The sequence below is a fragment of the Astatotilapia calliptera genome, chromosome 20, assembly GCF_964374335.1.
Source record: "Astatotilapia calliptera chromosome 20, fAstCal68.1, whole genome shotgun sequence".
NCBI classification, from domain to species: domain Eukaryota; kingdom Metazoa; phylum Chordata; class Actinopteri; order Cichliformes; family Cichlidae; genus Astatotilapia; species Astatotilapia calliptera.
Genome location: NC_137441.1, coordinates 37,314,815 through 37,338,728, shown reverse-complemented (window position 1 = coordinate 37,338,728; position 23,914 = coordinate 37,314,815). Strand labels below are relative to the sequence as shown.

The 23,914-nt window shown below is 41.9% G+C and overlaps 1 protein-coding gene across 1 annotated transcript in view; it reads left to right on the top strand.

Moving 5' to 3' along the window:
• Window positions 1-23,914, top strand: part of LOC113013675 (ERC protein 2-like) — a 158,059-nt gene that overhangs the window by 1,478 nt on the left and 132,667 nt on the right. Inside the window, exons 2-9 of the mRNA XM_026154768.2 lie at window positions 1,093-2,228; window positions 5,983-6,006; window positions 6,118-6,873; window positions 13,437-13,511; window positions 14,428-14,472; window positions 15,539-15,694; window positions 16,874-16,963; window positions 18,926-19,093. Coding sequence (XP_026010553.1) covers window positions 1,365-2,228; window positions 5,983-6,006; window positions 6,118-6,873; window positions 13,437-13,511; window positions 14,428-14,472; window positions 15,539-15,694; window positions 16,874-16,963; window positions 18,926-19,093 — 2,178 coding nt within the window. The 5' untranslated portion in view covers window positions 1,093-1,364. The remainder of the gene's footprint in view (window positions 1-1,092; window positions 2,229-5,982; window positions 6,007-6,117; window positions 6,874-13,436; window positions 13,512-14,427; window positions 14,473-15,538; window positions 15,695-16,873; window positions 16,964-18,925; window positions 19,094-23,914) is intronic.

The window sequence follows — 23,914 nt, the reverse complement described above, 5'->3', positions numbered from 1 at the left end:
ACTGATATACCAGAAGTACACACAAATGGGTACCACTGAAGGTTCATGACGCTAACTTCATTGTCTCCACAGTGGATAAGGGATTGACAGCTATGTTATGACTGACAAGAACACTTAGCCAATCGCTCAGTTGAATCCTGTGTAGTGAGTAGTGCTGGACCCAATCCTCATGGATTAGAGGAGGGATTATGATGTGGATTTGCCTCTGCAGATTTGCAGACAGGCCCCCATTGTGGACTAGGATGATGCTGGGGTGCACTTACTTTGATATGGATATAGTCTTAACATGTACTACGGTGTCTATTTCTCTCCAGTTTTAGCTGGAGCCTAAGGTACAGGTATGTTGACAGCCTAGCAAAGCATAATGACAAATTTGCAATTGCACCTGAGAGACAGTTGGTAAAAATTGTTGCAATTTCCTATGTCCACTGCAGATTACACAATTTTGTTTTCCCTGCAGGTTAGAATCCCAGCACGTTGCAATAACTAGAGTTAGTGCTGTCCATGGTGCTGAAATGGTCATACTGGTCCATCTTCCTTTTTTTTTTAATATCCTTTCACCATCTACTGCGGTGACTGAGACTGTGGGAGGTTTTCTAAATATAATGAGCGAGAGTGTAGAAGTAGCCTGTAGTATACTGCACCACTAATGTGCAGTCTGCTTAGAGACATTTCTTTCCTGTCCTCACATTGTCACTCTCCCCTAATAAGGAGGATTAGGGAGTACTTTAGCAATTGTAAGTCAAGTTGTAAAGCACTTTGGTCCAAACTCTTTTCCTGAAGAAGCACACTAATCCTGTACCTTTGTGTAAAAGGTTCTCTGGGGAATTAAATGTTTAATTTCTTTAAAATGTTCATTAAATAATTACCACAAACCATGAATTACATCAGCCTGGCTGTGACCAGAAGTACAGTTGACAGTATTGTTTGTTATATAGGTGTTGCTTCTAATGCTTGGTGTTGATTAGGTAGTTCTTGATTTAAATCATTGGTGTAATTTTATTTAGGTTGTACAGCTGCTTGTGTTGATGCAACCTTTAACTGCCAAATCAAATTGGTTTTAAATGATTTGTCTCACTTTCACCTTTTTAGAATCCATGATGTCCTGCACTGTAGCTGAAATTACAAGACCACTGACCTGTGTGTCTGGGAGACCTGCTGCCAACAGTGACTGCTGCTTTCCTCAAATAGGACTAAATAAAAGTCAGCCTCAAGCCCTAAACAATCAGTCATGGACAGGTGAAAACTGAGAGGCCAGTACGTGGCCTTTACTTACTCTGTTATCCACGAAGGACATGAGCATATTCTCAGCTTTAACAGTTTCTTTTCAGATGTTGTATTTTGCCATGTAAAAAAAGAAGAAGATGCCTTTAAATATTAGAGCCAAGCCCACACAGAGCAAGCTTTCTGCTGCTGCAAAAGGTAGTGGGCACACCGATGGCAACTCATCTCATTCACGTTTCTCAAGGTCCCCTAAACACGGGAAAGGCAAACAGGCTGTAAGCTCAGCACCAGGGGCCCGTTCAGGGTTAGAACCAGGCTCTGTGTCAGGAGGTGTGCCTGCAACACCATCTAAACTGACTGGGGGACAAGGGTCAGTGTCAAGGCCAGGTTCAAAAATCAAAGCTGAGCCAGAAGCAGGCAAAGGGTCAACGCGTGGTTCAGCGACAGCACCAGGGGGTAAAACCTTGTCTATGGAGAATATTCAGTCTTTGAGTGCTGCATATGCCACATCAGGTACTATGTATCCCAGTGAGCGGGAGTCCTTGGAACCCTCTGGTGGGTACCCCAAAGGCACCATGACACTAGGTAGAAGTACCAGCCGCTCCTCCTACACTGGCCGGACGACAGCTACCGGAAGCAGCCCAAACATCACATCTTCTGGGATGCATCACTTGTCAGATCCTTGTGGAGACCAGAGTTTTCTTTCTGGAGGGACTTCTAGTTTACGGCGGCAGTCTGGAAGACTCACACAGATAATGAATTCGACTGGACGTGGAGAGGTTTCCACATTTGATCTCCATTCTCAGCTGAGGGATCTGCAGAGAGAGAACAACAACCTGCGAAGAGAACTGGAAGGAGGTAGGGATGGAAGGACAGGCCCCAGCATGAACAGCGTCAACTTTTGGAGCCCAGATGGAAAGAGAGAAAAGGGCGTGAGGCGAGAGGAGGGAGCGAGGAGCTCCATTGTGAAAGACCAGCACAGGACAAACCAAGAAGATTTGCAGGTGAGCTTGTTTCAAAAATAGCTGCATAAATAAAACAGACATTTTCTCCACTAAACACAACACTGCGATACTATTACTTCACATTTAAGGTTCTCAGTGTAACACCCATAAAACTGTTGCTGTTATTGATGGTGAACGTCTGTCAGTCTTGCTTGTGGCTAGTGTTAGCACTTGCCAAATCAGCAATGAGACATACATGACGCAGGTCTACACTGACGTGTTGGCTAATTGCCCCTGCCTTCCATCGCCCACAGCTCGTACTGCAGAAAGCAATTTTTACTTAAATCTTTGGTTTGTACTGTTACATGATTCAGTATTGGCTAAATTCAACACTGTTTAACATATTATATAAGCTTGGGTCATATTAGCTGCTGAAGTCATTTGGCAAGATAGGAAACTAGCATTTTATAATTTGTTAGCTGTAATGCAGGGGTGTCAAACTCAAATCCTAAGTGGGCTGGATCGCTAAATGTCAGGCCAGGTCAGATTTGACCCTTTGTCAGGTCATTTAGCTGTAACGTTAGCAGGGTGACAAGCACAGGTTAGCCAGCTAGCTTTAACTTAACTGCATGAATCTGTAATGCTAAGTTTGTAGCATGACCTTATTTAAGCCACAAAACCAGACAGGGGTCCCATGAATTAAATGCCATGCCTCAGTCACATCCTCTTTTGGCCAAGGTTACTCGAGCTTTCTTATTAGGTAATCATTTAACACTGGCTGACCTGCTAACATGGATTAATTACTAGCTATGTTACAGTGGTCCAAAATCTCGCTGACAGAGGTGACTCAGAAAGTCTGGTAAGGTTGTATGTTTGAAATGAAGTTACAAACTGTTCAGACATTGGCATTAAAAAGCATTAAAACGTCAGTCAACAGAAGCCTGCAAATATCTGTTACAGTAAATGCTGCATTTTTGATTTTACTGAGGTCTTAGTTCTTTAAAATGACACTCTTTAAAAAAGCCTGAATGGAGTGTCTGCTCGCACACTCCATTCAGGCTCTTTGTGCTGACCCACCCATTTCCTCTGCATATCATGCCCCTCACTTCACTTCATACCTTTTGTTTCTGACTTCAAGGTTGCACTGAAAGGCGTCTGTGCGGTTCATTTATAATGATGTTTGCGAGGCTCCCTGTGTTACCATGGGAACGTGCACTAGTGGCATCCACTCCAAGTTTCTAAAAACCCTCACATCTACTCCTGAAGAGACAGTGACTAGTCCTGTCCTGTGTCACCTGTCCCTGGAGTGTGGTCCATTCAGTTCGAGGCATTATCCATTTGTCTGCCTCACTGAACAGCTACTGGATCGTATCTATTATCCCTTCATCTGAATTCTTTGTGTTTTTCATCCTGACAGTATCTCCATTTGCTTTTTAAGCTTTTTTTCCCTTCACGTGTCTGTTTTTCTGATGGAAACACCTTAAAAGTCGTTGTATACAACATGAAACTCATCTAGAGTCTCTCACGCTAAGAAATCGCTGTAGCAGCTCCACTCCCAGATTTTTGTATTGTTCTTTGAACCAAGCATGCAAAAACCTTGATCATATCTTCCAAGTCTCCCATCTGACTCCTCCTTCTTGTAACCAAGGAGCCACCTCTGCATTCATATTTATAGCTTTTTTCATCGCACATTGTCACAGAGTGTGAGGACACTGTGACACATACACGCACACCTACACACGCATACACACATTCTTCTCATTTCGAAAGCAGCAAACTTTATAAAATAAAGCAGACTGTGTTATTTGCACAAGTCACGCTGCAGCACCCTGCCCTCAAGTGAAGCTCGTAGAAGTTAATATAAAGAAAATGCTCATTAGCTGTTTGCTGGAGCAAACCTTTGGGCTTGATCACGCCCTGATTTTTAATTTGTACAGTATTTTTCTCGTGAGCGCAATAATAACTTTAAAAAACCTGTCGCCTTGTTCTGTCTTACTCTTACTTGCGCTGTCCCTGAGCAGCTACTGATGCACACACCTAGTTAAGCTTTACCTCATCACAGTTTTCAGTCCTGACTAGTTGTGAAATTCCTCTTTTTTGTCTCTCCCTCTTGACCTTTACTATAACTCATAAGGCTCACAGCCCACATAAAATATAACATGTAAAATCTGAAAAAGACTTCTTTTAAAAAACCCTGCTTTTAGAGAAAAAAGCAGCTGTATCACAGGGAAGATGTTATTCTTAAGCTTGCTAATCTCCCGTATCGCCTCCGTCTCCCCTCCCTTCTTTCAGCCTGTCACTTTCCACCTCTTTTTTTCTTCATTTCCCCTGGATATTTTCTTTCTTTCCTTTTTGCTCTTTGAGAGACTGTGGAAAGAGTTCAGTCTGGCATGAGAACTTTGTTATTAGCATAAGGAATGTCACCTCTTCTCTCAGCAGCAGTGACCAGTTTTGTCCCCTAACCATCTGCCTGTTTTGCTTATGTTTGCGTCGGCTGCGTGTTTGTGTGCGTGCGCAGTTGCACGTGTGTATTTGTATCTTGGTTGTGTACGTGTTTGTGTGTAGGGCTCTCCTCCCACTCCGACTTAATATTCAATGCTTGTTGTTGCATTGATTATCTGTGTTCACCCTCGGCTGCCTCCTACGTCTCCACTCCGTGTCCTTGGCTCCATGCACCTTCTGGACTGGAAAAAAGAGCTTAGAATAATTGAGTAAAATAAGTAACACCTTCACACTGATTAGAAGATTGTAATTTAACTTTCTGATAAATCATTGTCTGAATTTTGTAAGTTGCTGTTTGTGTGTGTGTGTTTATTTAGACTATACTTTTTTTGAGCACAGTTACAATTTCATGTGTCTTTTTAAGCACTGATTGAATTTCCAATCAAAAACCAGGAAGCTATAAAAGCAAACGAACATAATATATTCTGTGTTCTTTTGCCTTGTGTGCTGCAAAAGCAGGAATGTCAAAAGAAATTGGTTGCCCCCAGCAACACACGGACATTTAGCGGTTAGTTGTTAAAATGGTAAATATATTGGCGTATTGGTTAGTCATTGCAGCGGAGAACCTCCGCAGCCTTACGGTTATGAGTCAAGTTCAGCAAATTTTGTTTAAACCCACAGAATTTATTTTAAGTTCCAGGTTAAGCCCTGCCAAGGTTTTAGATGCATTTCCATTCTTTATCGTGAAGAATTAAAAAATATATTTATGAGCCTATAAAGGTTCCCCCAGTTGTTCTATTGATTTTAGCTGAACGTTAAAGGTTTTCAAGGTCTCAACCTAAAAGTCAAATCTTGGACAATTATATGAAATGAATACAGGATTTTTGTTAATAGTAATGATAAGAAGAGAAAGAAGATGAAATCACTTCACAAAGACACAACTTTCTGTTTTCTTGCTGTCTCTGTGTTGCAGTCTGTTATGATATACTCACAACTTCACAAACCTTTGAACTTGGGAGGAGTAAACTTACTGTTAATTTGAAATATGGACTCTCTTTAGGTCATTTTACAATATTCATAAATTTGTTTACATCAGTTGATTTTTTATTTCTATATGGAATTCCTTCGTACTTGAAACTCTTTCTCAATCCTGTTGCTCTACTTGCAAGTAGCACAAAAGGAGCTTTTGTGTTCTCCATGTGCTTTGAGGAGAAAACCCGACCCCTTGTGGTCATAGTGTGTAACTAGTCTCCAAGAGCTTTGTGAATTAAGATGTCTAAATGAATCTAGCGAATGGTTATTTGTTCCTATCATGTCTCACTTTTGGCTTCTCATGTGTCTTTGTGTCTTACATCATCTCTCTCTGCTGCAGCCTGGGAATAACAGAAGAAACAAGGTCTGTCTTCATATACCGTCCCATACTTTACATATGTGTGTTTTCACATGTTGTGCAGATTTGCTCATGTTTATTTAATTATTGAATAAATGGGAACTTTGTCTTTTATAGCAGCTTCCTTTAACAGTTCAGGAGCTTCAGGAGGAGCTGAGGGCTCATAGAGAGATGAACAGTCGCTCCCAGCAGCACCGTCAGCAGGGGAACTCCTATCGAGAGCTCCATATGGACCAGGACCTCAGAGGGGGACTCAGCCCTGGCCACAGTCCCAGACAAAGCCCCAGCAACCTGCAGAGTCCTGGACCAAAGAGCAGCCCTAGAGCCAGCCCATCCAACACCTACAATCCAAGGCAACAGGAAGCTGACATCATCATTCACAGCCCTGGATACGGCTGTAACACTGCAGTAGCCGCACAAAGAATCAGCCCAGCTGACACCCTTCAGCGTGGGCTGAGGAGCAGCCCAAATCAGCCTCTCTACAGTCCTAGCCAAGGTCCCGGGATTGTACCCAGCTCTGGTTCTCTTCACCCTTGTAGTCCCTGTCAGGTGCCTGGGTGTGACGGCTTTTCCTCACCTCCTCCCCTGGTTCCATCAGAGGAGAACTTCTTCCAACTGCAGTCAGAGCACGAGCGGCAGGCCAAGGAGCTATCCCTGCTGAGGAAGACCATGGAAGAGATGGAGATGAGAATTGATTCTCAGAAGCAGACGCTGGGCGCCCGGGACGAGAGCATCCAGAGACTGTTAGAGATGCTTCAAGGCCAAAGCCAAGGTCAAGGTCAGGGACACTGGGGACGGGGACAGCGGACAGGCATAATAACCATGGCAGCACAGGAGGCTGAAGCCCAGCTGGAGAACGTGCATTTGAGAGAGGTACACTTTTTCCTGCTGATATTTATACACATCTGAACCATTCATCTGCACTGTCAGAGCAATTTTAAGAGAAGGCTGAGCATTATGCACTTTACACTTTAGTGTAGAATTCTCGCAGGTTGAATCACGGTACTCGGTTGAATTTCCTGAATTACCTTTTGATTTAACAGTCACTGAGTCAAATATCCCTCATTACCAAATGAAAATCCTTGGGAAGTTAAGCCACTGTATGATCATATGCATATCATAAAACATTAACACAGCATGTCATTTTCAACACCAAAACATTGTCTGTTCTGTCTGTTCTATAGGGTTTTAAAAACATTTTCACTTTAAAGCTGATGCTAAACTATTTGTGTTGCTAATGTTAATTGATGAGATTACACACTTGACTTAGGTGTGCATGCACGCCTAATCTGTATACATTTGTGTCAGTTTCTATGTATTAAGCAAAATGTGGGAGCAGGAATCAGCTCAGCAGGTCTTATCAATGGGCCAGATTAACATACGGCGAGCTCTAAGCCTGCGTTGAGCCATGCAGTTTTATAATCTGTGTGTACGTGTGTCCTCCTGAGTATACTCATATGGTAGCTGAACAAACAACAGTTTCTGTGCTGTTTGCAGCATTTGATATTCATCTTTAATTCTGCAGCCCATGACTTGTTATGCCTTCAAATAAATACTTAACTAGATAAATCAAAATTGAGTTTAGCCAATGGAAAAACAAACACTTCTTCAGGTGCTCATACGTCTCTATTGCCCGTTGTTTCTTTTCACAATTAGAGTTTTATTATGTAGCAGCCCTGCAGCCAGTGCTGGTGTAGCACAGGTGTATCGGTATTCTCTGCCATTAGGGGCAATACTAGGCTGCTCTGTGCTCCTCACTACTGCCTTATCTATTTTTAACTCCTAAATCTTCTTAGCCTTTAATTTCTCTACCTCTGTGTGTGTGTGTGTTTTATGTCGGTGCATGCTACCGATATTGCTTGTATCATTCTGTTCTTGTTTTTCTGTCTTTGTTTGTCTGCCTCTCTGCGTCTGCTGTGCAAACTCAAAAACAAAATTGTGTGTGTGTGTGCGCGCGCGTGTTCGTGTGTCTGTGAATGAGCATGCGTACACATCTGGAGCCAATCGGCTTAGTGTTTTCAAGTGAGAACACTCCCTCTCTGGGTGGCTGATGGGATATCCGCCCATTTAGTCACTGTGGTGATTTTGTTTAAGGGGAATGTGGGTGTTTCAGTCCATGCTAATGCAACCACTGCTGTGTATGTTTGGGTGTGTGTGTGTGTGTGTAATGTGTGGGACCTAACCATGCTGTGTGTGTAAGAGGTGAGTACCTGCTCACACACACTGCGTGCTGTGCTATTTTTAAGTACTGGACAGCTTAACATATGCTAGGAGGAGGAGGGGACATGTGTCAGGGAGAGAGGGAGAGAGGGAGTTCAGATTTTAGAAAGTAGAAAAACATGCTGTGTTTGTCTGAATATTAATGTATGATTAATGAGTGAAAACAGCCTGACCTCCCTGATTGAATAGAGAAGTGATTGTTCTCTCAGTTTCCCCCCCAAGTTTCCCAGTTTCTGGTCTCAAAAAAAAAAAAAAATATATATATATATATATATATATATATATATATATATATACATATATATATATGTGTGTGTATATATATATGTGTGTGTATATATATATGTGTGTGTATATATGTGTGTGTGTGTATATATGTGTATATGATGTCTTTGAAATGTTTCTTCCCTTTTTTGCCTTCAAGAAAATAATTTGGTGGTGGTAAAAAAGTGGAAACCTTTTCCTGTTGTTTAGTGTCACTATTATTGACTCATTAAGATCTCCATCTAAACATGTTAGGAACTTAAACATTCATTAATTGATTGGTACAGTATCATCAAGCCTAGTTTGCGGACACAGGGGATACAGTCAAACTTATAGATAAATCTCTCTCTCCTCGTATTATTTGGTCAAGTGTGCAAACGTCTTTATCAAATATAAAATAATTTAAAATGCAGCAAAACATACATAATGCTAAAAAAAGAATTCAGTAAATAGGCCCCCTTCTGTATATTCTTACTGGTCAGACTAAAGGCCTTTAAAATCACTGTATATTGCACATTTTGATAGTGAATTGGTGTGAATGGCTGCATTAAGGATACCTGAGTTTGAAATAATATTTTTAACAACGAATGTTACACGTCCGGTGGGTAAAATTGCTAAGACAGACTTGTGCCTCCTTTTTTTCACTATCATGGCGCTGCCTTTTGAACTGCCAGGATGTCGTTTCTCTTAGTTCCAAAACAAATGTAAAATTTTGTTTTGGCAGACTGGAGGACAGTTTTCAGTCTCCAGTTACTTCCCGAGCCTGTGTAGATCTCTATTACATACTGCCAGTCAGCAACATTTTGTGGTTTGCCTCTTAAAAAACCATTAATCAGATAATCAGATTATCGTAGTCTTTTAATGATGTAACACCAAGTTCCTTTGCAGTTTTAGGTTCTGGATGTTCTTTGTAGATCCAAACATGTTACCGACCTGTTGCCATTTAACTAAATGTGGAATTTTCCACCACATATTTGTTGTGTGTAACATGTCATAACTTTGCCTGCTCCAGCTTTGGTCTTTTTTGTAACCATGTTGCTGCCATCATGTTTCTCTTCTTTCAGCTGCTCCCTTTAAGCTCCTCACAGTTTCAACATTTTTCTAATATGTTTTTCAGTGTAGCTCGTTCATCACCACTGCCTTAAACATTTGTTAAGTAGTTTAATGCATTTGTCACTTTGTGGGTGGTGATGAATTAAAATGCTCAGAGGTTGTTTTATCCAAGCAGTAGCCTACTTCCTGTGAAGGCATCTTGTAATTTTTGCTTTACGTTGTGCAAAGGCGAGTCGGTGACGGTAGCTCAGCTGTTGCCTCTATCTGGGACCACTGCTGTCAGCTTTTTGATTAGCTCCACAGGAAACTAGCCCGACTTCCTTTCATTACCGCACCCATTACTCCTCATCTAAATCTAAATCTCAGCTTGTTTACTTTAAACTGAGATCATAAACGCCCCTTTTTTCAGTTTGCCTCTCATTTTCATTTACTTATTTTTTGCTGGAATGAAGTGGCCTTCTTAACTCTGTGCTTTATCGAAGGAAAGCTGAAGACATCCATTAAAGTGTGTTTGTATGATGAAAATCAGAGGACTGACGGATGTTTCTCCGCATACCATCCAGGACAGACGACGGCCATATGTTAAATCACTTGAACCAGCTGTTTGTGCTTATGTGTGGATTTGCAGTGTGTACGGATGGAGAGCGCACTCCATCACTCCTTCACCTGCTGATGTATGTTGTCACATGTATGTTGTGTGCACAGGGGTGTTCTCTCACTTGTGTTTCCTGTTCAACTTTGTCACTGATCCGAATACCTTAATTGCACAAATCCAGCATAGAAACATGTTTCTCAGCCCATTCATAGCACTCATAGACTGATCTGGACTAAAAATGATTTGGATCCACACATTTTAGTCACTTTTAAAAAGTGTTAGTGGGCCACCTGAACTTTTGCAGTACCAGCAAGGTCCACAGAGTGGCAGTGTTCTATCAGAGTTTGACCACTGCAGCGATTACAATCACAAACTGAGCCAAAGTTGTGTGTGATGGGACCACATACACACACACAGAGACACACACACGCTGAGAGGCATAAATCTGGGCCTAATTGACTCTCCCCAGCCGTCAGGTCCCTGCAGACCCAATAATAACAGCCTCACCACTGGTCTGTTCCTGCCCAGACCTGACCTGCTGCCAAATGTGTCCAAACACACACACATTCACACTTTCACAATGAGTTTTTTACTTGGAGATGGCATGTATTCTTTATATGTAACCTACTACAGATGCCGTATGGTCAGCCGGGGCTCTAAAGTTCGGCCCCCTATTGTATCTCGCTCGGTGTGATCGTTTAAGGCTGCGCACTGCTCTGTTGCTGAGAAAAAGGAGTCCCTGTTGTTCTGCTTTTATATACCATGACTGGCTTCAGAGCTTCTGCTGCTTTTTTGGCATGCCTTTATCTCTTTAGCTTTCCAATGCCAGCATGTTGGAATGAAGTGGAAATTCGTGTCAGCAAATCTTTTTTCTTTAATCTTTTTCCCGCTTTTCCTTTCTGCTTACTTTCTCATGCCACCAAGCTCAGCAGCAAAATATTGATGTCTATCCTGCCTCTCTGTCTGGATATGTTTGTCTATGCACTATTTCTTTTGTTCATCCCAGTGTGTTTTGTTTTTTGAGAAGCCAAACTTTCAGCCTTTGCTATAGAAACCCATCTCAGCTACCATCCGAAGACTACTGCAAAAAACTCACATGCATACACGTATACCAATTTTCCCTTTTCCTCACCAAAACATGGGCACCACCTACTTGCCATGCTCTGCTAATTTCCCAGAATGTCTGAGTGGAAAAGTTTATCAGGACAAGATTACACCCCTCAAAGCTTCTCCTCACCTTGCAACCTCCAACTATTTCCCAACAAAAGTCTTTGATCGCCGCAGTTTTTCCATTTATCTTTTCAAACTTTTAATCCACCGAGCCGATAGGCAGACACATTTGTGGCAAGCAACTGTTTCCTTTTGTTTTTGACTTTTTTCTCACTGATGTTGAGGGGATAGGAATGCGATTAGTGAACATACATATATGTGTGTGTGTCTCTATCAGTGCATGTTTCGGTGTGTGCACGCTGTACGTGACACCATTGCCTTGAGGCTAGAATTGAACCTTTTGACCGTATCCTTCACTCAGGATGCCGGCACTTATTGCTATAGTGTTACGTTTGATCCTATTCATTCCATATGCTCAGTCCCTCGGACACATGTGGAGCAGAGAGGACGGTCTTTGATGACGTTCTCTCTTGCAGGGCTTCGTTTCCCCACTGAGAGACACAACAGTTTGCAGAACTGTTGCTGATAACAAGTTCATAGACACACTTTCTCAGAGGAACCAAAGAAAGTGTACAGGCAGTCAAAAAGACAGACATGCGCATTGTGACAAATCAGTCACTTTAATAAGGACTTGAACTGTGGTGGCAGTGGGAATGCTAGTCTGTGGGAGGCATGCTCTGACAGCAGTAATCCCTCCTTATCCACAACTGACACGGACACGTGGATAAGGTCCTTGTCTGCTGTCATTTCCACTCACTGGCAGAACTGACAACCTGTTGCTTATTTATGATTGTTATGCTTCATGGCATGATGAGCTGTTTCAGTGCATTCAGTCTTCTCAGTTTTAGGCTTTGGTGTGTACATTTATGCATGAACAGTGATGCAAAGTTATAACAAAATAAAACACTTTATAATGTTTTAAGCATTTTCTGTCCTGTTAGTGTAATATTAGAGGTAACTTTTGAATGGTGAATTCACTGAGCATGTGCTTTTTGTGGTTAGATTATTATTAAAATACATGTGTGGATTCACTCTATAGATCACCTTTGTCATTCATTAGTTTACTGTAGCGGTTTCCAGTCCCGCACAAACATCTTATACATTGAGTTCTCTATAAAGACGACAGTGGTGCTCTGCGGTTTCTTAAAATCAAATGTTTGTGGGGGATTGAAAGCACAGTATCACAGAGGTGCCCCTTTAAGCAAGGGCCACTCCCTCATTACCAAAACTGATCCTCTCCGTGCTCTGGTCAAGCCGCTTGGTGGCGAGAAGATCAGACTGGTTGTGCTGGGCGGTCGTGTTGTAAACATGTTTGACTCTGTGGGTGCAAAACTGCATTTCTTAAAAACAACACTGCTCACAGCAATGTCCTTGTGAAGTAGTGTTTCAATGAATTTAGGCAGGCACGTCTTTGTATGGCATCTTTGTTAGACACATGTACCTGCACAGAAATGAGATGTTAAACTCGTGGATGCTCGGGTAGTGGCGAGGCAATTTAAAGCTAAGCTTCAGTGATGGTAGAGAAGTGTGGGGCCATTTTCTAACAGTAACTTTAATGTGTAGGAATGTGTGTGTCTGTTAGCTTGTGTGCTTTTTGTGTAGGCATAGCTGTAGGTCAGAGCTACCATTAATTATTGATATAAAAAGCTTAGCGCATGTGCTGGCAGAAAGTGTTGCTAAGCAAGAGCTTTAGCATGCCAGAGACATCTGCGAGAGAGAACCAGAGAACAAGTGAGAGATAAGAAATCGAAAGATTGAGGCTGAAAGCAGGATAGAGGCAGATTCAAATGACCTAACACTAAGTGTGTCAGGTACCTGCTAGCAAACCGAGACAGAAAAAGAAGACAGAAGAAGAGAGGGCAGAGAAAATAGACACCTGCTGCTGGAGATGGAAAAAGGGAGAGCTTCAGATCGGGCACCAGCTGACCATAGATGAACTTTGTTTTGTTTTGCAAAATTCGAGACAGAGAAGTGGATAATGTAATGTTACATAACAAAAGATGATATAAGGACAATGTAGGAGAGATAAAACTGGTGACACTGATCGGTGTGCCTTTTGAAGTAGCTCTGACGCTCTTAGAAAGTGTTAAAGATGATGAGCCGTCAGGCTTATTTTTACCGGGTCCCTCCCCAGGAGCTTCATCGCCGAAACCAGCTCCAGGCCGATCCGGCCAAAACCAGGGCTCTGCAGACTGTCATTGATATGAAGGTAGGACTAAGAGTTACTCTCACAGCAAGAGCTGTTTTAAGTAATAATGTGCTGGAGTGTGTGTACTGGTGCAATAGGTTTATCTGAAATTCATATATGTCTGAGTTTTTGGCCGTTTATCATAAATATGAAACAGTTTTTTTTAATCCAGCTAATGTCACCATTTTATTTCAGCAGTGTTATTTGCTCTTGCATTTGTATGTTCAAAACATCATTTTAAGTACACCTAGAATGCGCGTAACAGCAGCGGATCTCTCTATATAGCAAAGATGAACATGAAGAAACAGTCTGGAGAACTTTATGTTATAGTTACCTTGCATCTGCATGGCAGCCATGCCCAAGTAAAGTCCATTATTGGCACATGCGGAGTTGAGCACTTATTCAATTTGTTTCAAATGTCACATATGGAAGCTTTCACTCTCATCGCAGCCCTTTGAAGTTGTCAGTGCTGTGAAAAAATGCAGTTGCCTCCACATGTGTCCATGTGCACACCCACGCACACACATTTATTGTTCATTCAGCAAACACTTGCTTTAAAAGTGGATCCTTTACAGCAAAACCACAGTTATTTTTCACACATACTCTGTGATTTGTCTGCCTATTAACAGACTGCACATGTGCTAGCTCACGGTGCCTCGCGGTGTTTTTAAGGCGAGAAAGGGTCTAAATTAAATCTGACTGAATTCATTAGAAACGGGCAGACAAACACAGTTGCCAGGAGGCTTTGACGTATTGTAGGGGAGAGTAAGAACAAAAGAAAGTCATCTCTAGCGTTGTTAGTAATGCGTGATTGCTTTGTTAAACTACCCTGTGTTGCTGTTGCTGTAATCAGCGGTGACATGTAGTGTCCACAAATTAGTTTCAGTGTGTGTGTTGCTTCGTCTAAGTGTTGGATGTGTCCACTTTGTAATTACAGGCGACCACCCCCCCTTTTTGTTTTGATCCCGATGTTATCTGGCAGGTACAGTACTGAGTCGACACCTTTTGGTCTTGCTGTGAGCTCAACACTCATACAGTATTTCTGTTTCTAGCTTTCAATACCATGAATTCAGTTGAAATGCAACTTGGATGTCCCATAAAACTTTATGTCAGTGGTTTTAAGATCCAGCTTTTATGTAGTTCTAATGAATGTTTTATATGCTAAAATATGCATTTTGCTTCCTCCCCCTCTGTTGTGCAGGAGAAACAGATCAAAATCAGACATTTTTATAGACGTGTTTGTCTCTATGGTTTTATGTGTGTGAACTGGATGCGGCAGGAGGACTCCCATCACTGTCTGAGTGCCTTACCTTGACTTTTTCTGGGTACATGTTGAAAGTTTGCATCCTTGCATAGACTCTTTCTGTGCGTGTGTGTTTTGTATATGCATATGCTTTATGCATTTCTCCTTGGTCTTTTGTGTGCACTTTTATGCAGCACCATGTGCTAGGCAAGGCTGATGTCATAGGATGTAATAGAGGTCAGATGCTTACATGTTGCCTATGGTTTCTGCTGATGGCAACATGCAATCTGCTTCCACTTATTAAATTACCTTTCTCTTCTTTTCCAAGGTTTTGCATTTAATGTATGTTTGAAACTATGCAACTAAACAACCTCAGGACCTGTCCATGACAGACCCTTTTATTCCCTCATAGGCTCTGCAGATGAATAATATCTTGGCTGTACACCAATGTCTGCCAAAATATTTCCCCTTCTTTTCCAGACATTTTACTCAGACATAGGACTGTACATTACATTTATATATGGGAGGATTTGTGTAAATGCACTGACTTGGTTTATATGAAATCTCTGTGTGATTTAGATTAATATGTTGACTCAAACATACTAGAAATATGTTTACACAGACAGATGCTGGTAGAGAGATATGTCAACCAAGTGATATTCTATCAATCACATTTTTAATGTATCTGTAGAGCGCTAACTGTCTACTAATGCACGCGCTAGGTAATCTATCTTTTAGCCCCACAGCTTAATATTCTTGGCCAGGTCTTTGCTGACTGTTTGCCTGCCTACTGTTGCTGGTGCAGGACACCAAGATCTCTTCCCTGGAGAGGAACATCAGAGACTTAGAGGATGAAGTCCAGATGCTAAAGACCAGCGGCCTGCTGCACTCTGATGAGAGGCAGGATGAGCTCAAGCAGGTGGAGGTCTACAAGAGCCATTCTAAATTCATGAAGACTAAGGTAGAATATCTTTGCATGCCACCTGAGATGACTCCACGCCGCGTGATCCGGGACGTGCATGTTTGTCTCAAGTATAAATAGCCAGAAGGCCAGAAACTGTTGCATGTTGCATGTTGCCATTGCTTGTTTATGGGGAAACAAGATGAATGTGGAAAAATCTTAACTGGCAAACTGCATGAATCTGTATTTTGTATTGTGTGTTTTAGCTGCATTCGCACTAAGCCTCTCATGTTGCATGGGTGCCAAGAACTCCTACATGTGTATGTATTTCTTATTTGATATTTAAAGCCAGGTTGTGAGTAGTGAAAAGCAGTACTTGCTTATTTGCCCTGGACTTCAGTGTGATCACTAAGCATTATACAACCCTCCTGTCAGGAACGATCAGTTAACAGTGCGCTGTGTCGGTTTCCTGACTAAGAATCTTTTATCCCAGGCCGTATACTGGTTTATTCATCAATGCACAAATGTGTCTAAAGCCGCACAGATGACATGCACATATATGAACGTGCACACACGCATGCTGTATGTATCCAAACCCTGTTAAAAATGTAGTTTCAGGTTTCACTGAGTATCAAGACAAGTGCTCATGACGGTTGAGGCCCATGAGTTGCGCTCCATTTGGTTCATTAATGGTGCTCATTGTAGGGCTCATTTGTCATTGCATCGGGGAAGTTCCTGATGCAATCATAAAAGAGATGTTTTTATGAATGGGGCCCTGACAGATGAATGTGAGCTTACAACGGCAGAGGAACAGAGGAAAGAGCTCTCTCTTCACCCATACCGACCCGGGGTGATATACATCACAGCGACGGCCCCCGGCTCGTTCTCCCGTGGCTCGTCTTTCTTCGTACAGTCACAGAGAAACACAGCAAGTCGCCACGCACATGGATATGCACCGATTCATTCTACATGCTGGTAGTGTTTAGGGTCCGGGTCTATCAGCGGTGTTGGTGACTGGTGTTGAGGTGGGACTGCGATAAGAGAAACCAGAGAGGGCGGCATCGCTGTCCTCTCTGGTTTCTCCTCTGGACTTTGATCTGCTCAAACACTGCAAAAATGGCTTTGGAGAATGCGAACACGTGTTAGAGGGTACGCGAGAGCTGGAGCAGGTAAATTTGCTTAAATTTGCACACAGCTTGTGCTGCATTTTAGTGGCTTGCTGTTTTCTTGTCTTTGTAGGAGCAGGCCTTGTCACCATGTGTGTCTTCCATCAGACCAGCTCCCACCTTCCTCCCCACCCAACAGCCTTGGATCACAGAACAAGCAGAAGTACCCCTCTCATTAGTCTCTCTCCTCTCTCATTATTTCTTCATAGCTTAATAGTCTTTGAAATATCTGCTCCTTATTTTAATTATAATGCCTTTTTATCATTAGTGCACTGACTTCTCATTTCCTGACTTGTTTTTCTTAGTGTTCAGTCACCGCAGTGATCTCTCTTATTGCATAGCCTCATATTTCGATCTCCTTTCCCCTGCGTTTCATCTCAGTGCTGGATTTCTCATATGCTGTCTCTGTGACTGAAGGTCTATCAGCCAGACGCTGAGCCAGTCAGAATCCCCCTTTTATGAAGTGAACCTTGCTCATGCAGTTTGAGAAATCTCTCTTCAGCTTTGTGCATTTTTGGCAGCAGTAGACAGATGACAGTATTCTCTACATAGCAAGCCTGAGCACAGAAACCACTCTGTGTTAGAGCATTTTATTTCCTTTGTGGTTTTCTGTTATGTTCTATATGGGTTTCCTTAAAACAAATCTGTTTCCGTCTCTCTGTGAATGTTTGTCTCTTGGCTGGGGTGTGTGCACACAGTAGGTCTGGGACTCCTCCAAGTGAGGATTGATAATATAGGGCTGATGATGATTCCAGGACATCATCGCTCCACAAACTATGTCACAACTGACGTGTTTATATTGCAATAAATGGATAACAAAACATTCTGCTTTTCCTAATTGAGTCACAGCATCAGAGACGTTTCAGATTTCCTTTTTTTATTAATCAGTGACACAGTTTACAGGATGTAAGTTTGTATGTATTACTCACTTCTATTTTAAAGAGCAGCTTAAGACTGCTGTTGCCTTTAAAATAGTGTATTCGATATGCTTGTTCTGGAGGTCAGACTCAGTTTGCAGTGACACTAGTGCACCTCAGGTAACTTGAATATAATGAAAAAGTTATTTTTTGTGGTTTAATTAAAAAAGGCACATGTTCATATATTCTGTGGTCAATACACGTGTAGTGAAAGATATCAGGTCATTGTTTTTGTCTCAATTTGTTGGTTTCTAAGTCATGAAAATTAGAAATCCCCAAAGCATTTCCTGACAACAATTAAAGAAATCACTTCCAAAATTCCATCTCCTGCAGTGTTGGTTCATTTGCTACAAACTGCTGCGTCAGAGCAGTCTGGCATGGAGGCAAAAAGCTTGTGGCACTGCTAAGGTTTTATTGAAGACCAGGCTGCTGTGATGGAAGCCTTCATCGTGTATATTTTGGGGTTGGCTTCTGGCCGATGAAGCACAATAATAACATGAAACACAAAATTAACTTTCATCTGAAAGTAGCAGTCCAGTTCTAGTTCACCTCAATCCAGGTAAGACACTATTAGAAGTGTGACAGCAGCCTCAGCCCACTCCAAGTTCTTGAGTTGACATCTTCTGATTTCTCTTTGTTTGTGTCCTTTTTCTTACCATGCATTTACCTTCCAGTCAAATTTCCATTATTACGCTATCACTACCCTCTGTACTTTTAAGGCTAAGCGTAAAACTTTCCTAGCCTGCCTTTCAGCAATGATCTTCGGTGGTTTACCCTCTTTGTGGAGAGCATAGGTCATCAGGCCTCTGGACAACACTCAAGTCACCAGCCTTCCCCTTGATTGTGGTTGTGGGAACTGAACTAGGCTAAGAAACACATGAGATGTATACTCTTTGAATTCAATCAAACTCCAAATTCTAACAATTTTGAAATGCTGGATTTATGATTTTCAGTTTCTGTGAGCTAAAAAAGGCTTTTGTGAAAAGCTGATCTGTTTAAATTAAACTACAAAAAATAAACTTTTCATGATATTCAGATTCTTTTATATGCACTAGTCTGACACTGGTGTATCTGTATCATTGGTGTATCATTGGTTTAAATGAAAAGTCATATTTTTGAATGCATGTCTTATCTACAAGTATATATCAAGTATATCTCACTGATGACCCTTATTTGTGTGTTTGTGTGTGTGTTTGCGTGATTGTCAGATAGAGCAGCTGAAGCAGGAGCTGAACAGGAAGGAGTCTGAGATGCAGGCGCTGCAGACCAAACTAGAAACACTGACCAATCAGAACTCGGACTGCAAGCAGCACATCGAAGTGCTAAAAGAGTCGCTCAGTGCCAAGGAGCAGCGCGCCAATACACTCCAGACAGAGGTCAGTGTGTGCACATTCACACATGGAGAAAAGCAAAATCCAAAGACATACAAACACACACCAGTAAAGCCACAAACATGCAAACACTGACACTGCACTAAACCGCTTTCCAGCTTCTTGGAAAATAATTTCAAAGATACACACATCACGAGACGGACACTCTGTAGATCACTGCAGTAATAAAGACTGGAAGAAACACCGTTCTGACCACTGTGCATCTATTGGTGCATACAATAGTAACTTTGCATGGTCTTTGTTAGGAGAGAAACTGTATGTGTGCAAAAAATCCTGCTTTTTTCTGTTTTGTGTTTCTTTCTCCTTCTGTTTCTCTAACGGCCGCTGAGGTGGGTGGAAAAAATGTCCATGCGTGTGGTTCCTTTAGTCCACCAGTGGGTTTGTGCGTGTGGGCGGGTCAGTTAGAGGGCTGAAGAAAGCTGGCAGCTTTTTCTTGGTCATGTTTGAAGTTCTAAACTCTGTGGCTCTAATGATTTTATCACTGCTGTTAGAGATGGAGGTGGGTTGTATTTAGTGAGATATAGGTGTGTGTGTGTGGGGGGGGGGAGGTGGGGATTGGTGAGCATTTAGCATTTTTCTACATAACTCTCTAGACTTGGAAGTGATACTTTAGATCTCTTTGTGTTCAGCAGTTGAGAGTGGTCTGCTAACTATGTCCACTCATCATTACAGGAAGCAATTTGGGCCAAAATTAGGCCTAATTGTCCATACATGTGCAAGGAATTTTGGCCCTTGTAGTTAGTTGAATACATCATACGAAAAGAAATTGGTTTTCAGTGGGTGGTTTTTGTAAGTGTGCATTTTTCTCTTTTTTTTTGTTCTACTGAAAATGCATGTTTAAAAAAATGTATGCGTGTACAAGTCATGGGTGTGAGGAGAACAGGGCCTGACCAAGCAATATTAGCTTCTCACAAATCGCTATTAAGTGCCCAATACTGCCAAAATATATTCAAAATGAAAACAACATATGAATTTTTATTGAAAATCTGATCATTTACAAAGTGACAAACGCTAAATGAAACACAAACTGAAGAAGCAGGGGATGCGTGGTTCAGGAACACATGGGTCTGATTGGGAAAGGCGACTGACGTGGGACCAGGGCATAGGTGGAAACAGTTAAGGTGGGGAAGTCAAAAATAAACATAAAACAGGAGGTAACCAAGAAACGTACATCTAACACTGAAGGGGGAAATAAAAACACAAATGAGCACCACAAAACCAACAAGTATGACAAGAACCATGCCAGCTGCAGTCTAAATCCACCAAAATAACAGGGGTTCTGCAGCCCGTGGTTCATGGATGCTTTGGCTTTGTTTGCATTTTGGACAGATCCTTTTTACTGCCGCAGACCGGTGTCAGTGTAATTTTTAACTTCAGTGGGAAAAGCTGATAGTAAAGTAGAAATAATTACATCTGCTTATGCAATGCTCACGCAGAACTGAAGATGCACGCCAGGGAAAGATGTAATCACCTCAAATGCTTCTGACATAGATTGCATCACTGTACCAACATCAGCAGCCGGGCTAAGTGGTCACACAAATCTAGTTATCAGCTCGTTAAGTTAACCAGGGTTCCTTTTATTTGAAAGGGGTGGTGATGGCAGCAGAGCAGCTGGTTTTACACAGGAAGATAAAACTATATGAAGGCGTTAAACTGACAATAAAGCCTGAAAACAACACAGCTGTGTGAGTATGTGTGTGAGAGGAAAAGTACTGTACAGTAGTGCATGCGTGAGCACTTTAGCCACTTTGGTCAGTACGACTGGAAAAAAGCCTGCTATATTAATAAAGTTCAGCCTATTTGAAGCCAGGAAAGAAATCCGACAGAAATGTAGACTGTGTAAGTTAACAGACTTATTGCCTTCATAGCTTTGACATTAAGACACGGGAGAATCTGCTGGAATACAACTGAGTATTTCATTAAATTAATATGATATGTGGGCGAGACAGTTTTATTTTTTATTCTTTAGGCTGCAGGTGGTGTTTAGTGGTCTGAGAGCAATTAGTGAATGAATACAAAAACAGAATTCAGACCCAGGCTGACCTAGGATGACTTATTAAGGCTTTTAGAACAACAAAGTAGTTGTAAAGTTGTTTGCAGCGCACAGGGAAAAAGTCAGGGAATGAAATTAAAATGACTTCTTACTGGGAAAATGCAAAGACTTAGACACTATTAAAAAAACTTTAGTCCCATCCACTGTCTGTGCACAGAGGTGCAGGACTGATGATGCAGTGTTTTCATACCTGCTGATGTCTAATCTGTCTGCTCTGGGGCAGATTAGGGCACAAGTTACCATGGCGATATACCCTGGTAAGAAGTGCAAGAGACCCTGAAGTGTCCTGGATGAGAGGGGACCTCATAGTACTGGCCTCTGGGCTGCATCAGATCCTGACTGCCATAAACACACAGTCACACACAGACACACACAGAAACACTTACACTGTCAGGACTGATTGCTTGACTCTCATCTCTGGTTTCAAGTAATTTTTCCTGCTATTGAAGTGGCATCTTCCCCTGCTTGGGAATGGCTTAGGTTTCCTGGACTAAGTGGGCAAACCAGAGGATGAGTAAAGATATTTAGAGCTCTTTAGTGGGCCGGCGTGGCCGTGCATTCCTCTGCTGCCTGTCAATCATTTGGCCAGAGATGGCAGCCATTCCCACAAGATCCCCCCACTCACCTCATTCCTTCCATTTTCCTTCAGCAGTTTTCTTTCAAGCTTTCTTTCAGCCACCTATTTTCTTTTGTCTCACACACGACTTCTGGCACATCACACGCTCATATACAAGAGTGTGTGCATGCATGTGTGCCAGGTGGGTCTCATCATGAATGACACTGATTGGTACAGTTGTACATTCCCCCAAGAGAAAGACTGGTTTCTGAGACACGAGGAGAAGCTTCACCTCACAGATTTGTCTCTAGAAGCAGATGGGAATGGCCCCTGAACAGAGGCGGCCCTGTGAGCAGCAGAATGAGAAAATGGAAGCGCATTTTATTTGTCAATCAAAGTTAAGGACAGCGTCGTAATGGATGTGATTGAATCTGTCTCCAGATAACTGGAAAATGTGGAAAATAGTGTGTGTACGCTTTTGTGCGAGCATTCTGGGCCTGCCTGTGTCTGTGGAAACTTTAATACAGTAGATGTGTGTCTTTCCTGCCTTGATCAGGACAATGCGGGGCTGAAATGATACTCTACCAGATCAGGTAACCTATCAGAGACCTTCCTGCATATTTAACCAGCCAGCAACAGAGCACAAGGCCAAAGCCCCAGCTGCCATGGGCTTTCTTGGACTAGGTTTAGATCTCTGTCAGAAGATTGTTTTGAATGTTATGAACATTTGTTTAAAAGAGGCCAGATCGGGCTGGGATTGTTAGTTTGATTTAACTGTCACATATCTGTTAGATGGATGGACCTGCCCTTCAGTTGTGTTGTCAGTTTTCTCTGATAGGAGTCGACATTCCAAAACAAAATAATGATCCTTAAAATACAAGTTTTATTGACTCTAAGCTCGGCTGTGTTAAGCAAAGCAAAAAATGAAAGCAAATCATGACAAAATAAGAAAATTGACAGAAATAAAGTGCATAATAAATTTCATTCCTGATGGGGAAAGCTAGTTTGCAAAAATATTTGGCTTAAAAAAGTCATTTCTTTCCCCCCATCAAACCTAAATCCAACCAAAACACAACACTCGACTCTTCGATGGTTGTCACTGCAAAGACTGCAGACCTTCTGGTTCCCCTCCCAAAATCCCCTGCACTGAGTGTGCCTGTCTGTTTGGCAGCACAACTAACTGATGTGTACTTAATAAAATCTAAACACAAATGGTTTCTTGGCCTTCTCTGTGTGAGCAGTGTTTGATTAAACTGATAGTTTACTAAGAAACACATAATCAATTAGAATTCTTAACATCACTGTCACATGTATTAATGGCTTTTGCAGATATAAGGCTTAAATTTTTTATGATGATTGTACTTTGATTTACATGCAGCACTCTGCAATAGTAATAAGTTACTCCTCATTTCTTTAGATTTTGCTTTAGGAGAACCAGACTGTTTTCCTGAGCAATAGCTTTCCAGGTTTTCTGAGTTTTTCTATGGACATAAAGGCACCTGACTCAAGGGGTAAAGCCGTTTTTGTGTCTATACATGACAGATGCATAAACACATTGTGTCTTCCCATTTTTTTGTTGATTCTAACACAAATGCCAAAGATAAAAAATAATATTTTTTCACCTACAAGGTAATTCTCAAAGACCTGCTAGCCAAAACCTTTGCATATCTCATCATGGTGTGCAATGTGTTCTTAAAACATTTGAGGGAACTGGACAAGTTTAATTCAATTCAATTTTATTTATATAACCCCAAATTAAGTCAAGTGGAGAACAAAAAGAAGTGGCTGGGCTAAAAAACGATATCTATAGCAGATGAACAGTATCTGAAAGTCGTGTCCTTTAGTTATATGAAAAGAAATCCAGGAAAAACTTGACACAAGACCTGGGAGATGCACCGGGCCCTTCAGTCGATCCAGCTACTGTTCGCCAAAGCCTCATCTGAAATGCTCTCAGTGGAAAGGTGGCTGTCAAGGAGCCAGTCTGAAGGAAGTGTTACAGGGAGGAGAGGTTGAGCGACGCCAGGTTACACAAGAACTGGATGAAAATCAATGTCAGCGGGTCTGGATGATGAATCCAAACTGTCAAATTATCCGAGGTCATAAGGGAAGTATAACACTGAGTGTCTGCTGCCATCTGTAAAACATAGTGGAGACTCATTCCTAGTTAGTATTTCAGCCAGAGGTGTTGGGATCTTGA